This window comes from Panthera uncia, chromosome F1 (genome assembly GCF_023721935.1).
Source record: "Panthera uncia isolate 11264 chromosome F1, Puncia_PCG_1.0, whole genome shotgun sequence".
In the NCBI taxonomy this organism is placed as follows: domain Eukaryota; kingdom Metazoa; phylum Chordata; class Mammalia; order Carnivora; family Felidae; genus Panthera; species Panthera uncia.
Window position 1 is genome coordinate 28,177,922 of NC_064813.1, and position 5,218 is coordinate 28,183,139.

Sequence of the window (5,218 nt, forward strand, 5' to 3'; positions counted from 1 at the left end):
TTTCAAATGCTATCATCAATAAAGGAGCTGGAAAATACCACATATTTGTACATCCTTGCTGATGCAGTTTGATGGGTGCGCAATGTACCAGGCACTGGCTGGACACATTATTCCTAGAGAAATCCTGTATAATCTTCATGACCCACATTCCAAATCATGTCTTTTAACATAACTGAATGTGTTCGCTAAATGTACTAGTTATCATTTGTTAAGACTCTTTTACTTTTTATAAGAGGCTGCAGAAGTCAGCAAGATACAGCACCAATGTTCATAATGCATTTCTATTTAGAAATCATTTTTACAGAAACCAGGAGTGATTTTTTTTTATTAGGACAAAAAATGCTCTATTTTAATACAAGATCACTATTGATGAGAACGTATACTAAAGAAGTGCAACAAATTGGTCTGAAAAAGAAACAGTACAATGACAGAAAACTTTGACATACCGCATCTCGGAGGAGCCCGCGACCAGGCCAACTGGAAATGAACACACGACCCCCGTCACCCCACACACAAGTATGTACAGGTTCTATTGGCAAACATTTAGAAAACACACTGGAAGCTAAGCATGAACACACCCACCTTATGTCCATCCACATATGTATATGTGTGCGTGATTTTCCTTCATTTTACTCGGCTAAAAGAAATTCTTGATCTAAAATTATTTCCTGCCTAACTCTATACATAGGACATATCACAAAGCAAAAGTTTACATTTCCCTGGGAGCTGTTCGTTGGAAGTATAAGCTGTATTTTGAATTCCCTTAGGGTAAAATCCACATGCAAACAAAAGTTGTTACAAAGTGCTTGCCGTCTAAGCGTAACAGCACCAAAGAGCTTTATCCAGCACCCTTTACACTACTGAAGAAGAGTATCAATGATGAATTGGTGATCAGTGCTTCCAACCATTTCCAACACTTCTACACGGGAGAGCTGAAGAGTACAATATATTTCGATTCATAAGGAAATGTTTTCTTCCCACAGATAATGTGCTCCCTAACTAAAGAAAAGCCCCTGCAGGGTCACTGCCTTCTACTCAAATACTGCCACCATCCAAGGTCCTGACACACAAGGTCGCTTCTACTGGACCCTGCAGTTCTCGCTGCTCTTGGACTCGGGGATAGCTTCCGGGCTGGGGGCAAGCCGGCCTCGCTTGGCCCTCAGGCCCTCCCTGGGGCTGTCAGCTGAACTCCTCTCAGGAAGGTTACTGACCGAGAGAGATCTCGTGGTGGGTTCTCGGAAGGCGGCGCCTGAATCCACTGGGCTTTGCTGAGCAGCCTTGACCTGTAACAAACAAAGCATCTTTGTTAGAGATTTAAATCATATTCACAATCCTACAACATGAAAATTAAAGTGCTTATGTCACCAAATTTTAAATTCAATCCTTCTTCTGTAGGTGTTATACACGGCTTTAGTATTTCTTCCTCACTGGAAGAAACAAGGAGGATATCGGACATGAACTTGGTTAAGTCACCTTGCGAGCTTTCCTTGACACCTCTGATGGCCAAAGGATCACTCCCAAAGCTAGCATGACCTTCTCAGATCAGAAGGCAAGCTTTTTGAAGGCCAAGCCTGTCCTCCTTGCCATTGTAACCCTAGTGCCCAGAATATACTTGACTACCTGTCAAACATTCAATATATGCCTGAGTGATGACACAAATCAGCTTGCATTTACCCTGAGCCCCTGCTATCATTCAAGTGACTGTGATTCCAATGAGTAAGACTACCTTCATAGGGAGTAAGCTTTATTTACAACGTGTGTGTGTATGTGTGTGTGTGTGTTTGTGAGAGAGAGAGAGTGTGTGTGCACGCACACACACGCGTATGCACACGAACCGGGAAGGGGCAGAAGGAGAGAGAGAATCTTAAGCAGGCTCCACACTCAGCGCCCGGTGCAGGGCTCGATCCCACGACTGTGAGATCATGACCTGAGCCGAAATCAAGACTCAGACACTCAACCGATTGAGCCACCCAGGCACCTCTATTTACAACATTTAAAGGACCTAAAACATGTTTCTCCTATATCATCATTTTAAAATTCTCCTTACGTTTTTGTTTTGTGTCCATATTGAATTTGGATTATAGTAGAATAAATAATAAAGTCCAGAAAGAGTAACTCCCCTTTCTGGTGTCCTGCCTTTTAAGAGAAAGAGCGATGTCAGGAAATGTGAGACTTTTAAGAAACAGATAAGAGGGCAGGGTAGCTGATAGAGTTCAGATTTTTTGAGGTTTATGCAGTTGTGACTAAAGATATGGGGTCAGAAAAGAGAAAGGGGAGCAGGACGGATAGAGCATAGGAAAGCTTCATTTAACCAAAGTTAAAGGCAGGAGTGGAGGACCCAAGTGGAAAGATCTTCACAAGGAAAAGAGGAAGGGCGCTCTTGACAAGGGCGACTCATGTTTGCTCTCCACAGGGAGAAGCTATTGATAGACGGCAATGGACTCCAGTGAGCTCCTTCTGAAGCAGAAAGAAAGAGTGGAAATTATTTCCCCATTTATATTCTTTCCATAGGAAGTATGTGGTTTTAAAAGGCAGCTAAATACTTTTCATTACAGAAAACATAGTAAATCTGGCCAACAGATCAAATCCCCGGAAAGCTCGCCTCTAACTCAGATTAAATGCAGGACACTTAAAAAAGAGCAGCCTCTAAGGAGCAGGACTTAGTGGAAAATTACCATCCATGGAAAGTTGAAGGAAAAAAACAGAGTTTTACTGGTACTTTTTTTTTAATAGAAAGTGATACAAAAGACAGGCATTTCCCTTGAACCCATCTGACGCAGGAAAGTCAGCTCTTCAGATTCACTGTTTAAAACAAAAAGAGACAGAGAGTAAAACTTTTTTTTAATATTTATTTATTTTTGAGAGAGACAGAGACAGAGAGAGAGAGAGAGAGAGAGAGAGAGAAAGAGCATGAAGGGGGGAGGGGCAGAGAGAGAGGGAGACACAGAATTCGAAGCAGGCTCCAGGCGCTGAGCTGTCAGCACAGAGCCCGAAGCAGGGCTCGAACCCACAAACCATGAGATCATGACCTGAGCCGGACACTTAACCAACTGAGCCACCCAGGGGCCCAATAAAACTCTTTCTTAATCCCAATTAAATAGCCCAAGTCTACCCCTTGGGTTCCCCCTCTAGACTCAATTTCTCTGATACTGAGCTGAGGAAATTATAGTCTATGATCAATTTAAACTGTAAAGTTGATCCTCATGTTGGCGGGTTGGTCTCAGTCTTGTCTATATAAGTAGATGAGGTCTAATTCACCAAGTGTCTAAACTATTAAGTGCACCCCAACCTGGACTGTCTTACAAACTATGTCTGCAGCCACAGCGGCCAGAGGGCGACTATGCAGATGGTGCAGTGAAAGTGAACCTCATTCATAGGAAGGAACGCAGGGCCCCACTATACTCATCACCATCACCCTCTACGATTTAGGGGCAGGTCCTCTGGAACTGACCACCAACCCCGGGTTCAGACCAAGTCCACAATCGTGACTCGCTTATCCCCAGCAAGCGAGGAGCTCCTGGGCTCGTTCAACCCAGAGACATAACAGAAAATGATCCTCACCTACTCTGCACTAAACCTGACAGATTTCCCTAAAGGTCCTGACAGATGTCACTAAAGGTCCTGCTGAATGACCTAGGGAACTGTCTGTCTCAGACCTTCAGCCAGTCACTTCAGGCAAGGGCTCATAATCCTGAGTTTCTAAGCAACAGCTTTAGGAAAGGATACCTTGGCTCTATTCATTCAAACTGAATGATGAAATACCCTTAACAGATGAGGCAAGCATTTTTACAAGGCGACTGAGAAAATGCTGAATTAAATTAAAAATCAATAGGCTGCGTTTTGAAGAGTTTGCATCTAACCACGAAGTCTCCTATAACCTCCTCTCAAGAGGAACCACCCCCATTCATTTGCACAAGTGCGCAACATTGCTTAGCGATTCATAACTGCTGGAGCCAACTGCAGCCTGTAGCCGATGCATCAAACACAAATCTGCAGGAAACCATGGTTACTACTCTGTACTCTGCAGACTCAACAGTGGTGTGGAAAGCAGGCCCCCTAGTGTGCAGAGCTCCTGTTCCTAGATAATAAGTCTGAACCCCCATGTAAACTGCTTTTCCATCAATTCCTCATAAGAGAAGGAAAAAAATGACGCATGTGGTGATTTCATGAGATGGTTTCCTAACATACGTCTAAACATCTATTATCGTAATCGCTTCAGGACAAGACTAACAGCCCCAGTCATTCAACAAATAATCTGTTCAATGTCAGACATTGTATTAGACATGAGGACACAGGTAAGCTATAATCATAATCAGGGACCTCGCAGTACTGCTCCTGCAACTCAGAAGGCAGATATTTAACAAGTAATTATGATAAAGTGAGCCACCTTAAACCAGTGAAAGTACAGGGTTCTACGTATGTGTCAAGATTTTCTGTTTTAAGGGGGGTGCCTGGGTGGCTCAGTCAGTTAAGCGTCTGACTTCCGCTCAGGTCATGATCTCACGGTTCATGGATTTGAGCCCCGTGTTGGGCTCTGTGCTGACAGCTCAGAGCCCCGGAACCTGCTTCGGATTCTGTGTCTCCCTCCCTCTCTGCCCCTCCCCTGGTCATATTCTGTCTCTCTCTCAAAACTAAATAAACATTAAAAAAAAAAAAAGATTTTCTGGTTTGAGAGAGCCAGACAGCTAAGTACTTCACTTGATCACCAAAGGTGTGAGACAAGCAGGAATGGACATTAGCATGTACGAGGAGTGAGGACAGGCTCCCAGTCAGCCACCCAGTGAGGGAAGTAGCACAGCCTGCCCCAGAGCCTAAACCTGTACTGCAGGTCAGGACTTGTCTTGTGGTTGAAAGCTTTGGTCAAGCTTGGAAGCTTCCCTTTCCATGGGTACTGGTTACTTTATGGAAAAGAAGCTGTTCTTATGGTCACTGGAAAGTCAAGACCTACTCCAGTACCCTCTTCAGTGTTTTGTTGTTCCCAGCATTCAAAAGCTAGATCCCGGGGCACCTGGGTGGCTCAGTCGGTTAAGCGGCCGACTTCGGCTCAGGTCATGATCTTGCGGTCCGTGAGTTCGAGCCCTGCATCGGGCTCTGTGCTGACAGCTTGGAGCCTGGAGCCTGCTTCAGATTCTGTGTCTCCCTCTCTCTGACCCTCCCCCGTTCATGCTCTGTCTCTCCCTGTGTCAAAAATAAATAAAAACGTTAAAAAAAATTTTTT

The 5,218-nt window shown here is 44.3% G+C and overlaps 1 protein-coding gene across 3 annotated transcripts in view; it reads right to left on the reverse strand.

The window, feature by feature from the left end:
* Positions 1–275: 275 nt before the first annotated feature.
* Positions 276–5,218, reverse strand: part of CENPF (centromere protein F) — a 58,796-nt gene continuing 53,853 nt past the window's right edge. For all 3 annotated transcript variants that reach the window (XM_049635189.1, XM_049635190.1, XM_049635188.1), the window contains exon 20: positions 276–1,283. In XM_049635189.1, coding sequence (XP_049491146.1) covers positions 1,080–1,283 — 204 coding nt within the window. In that variant the 3' untranslated portion in view covers positions 276–1,079. The remainder of the gene's footprint in view (positions 1,284–5,218) is intronic.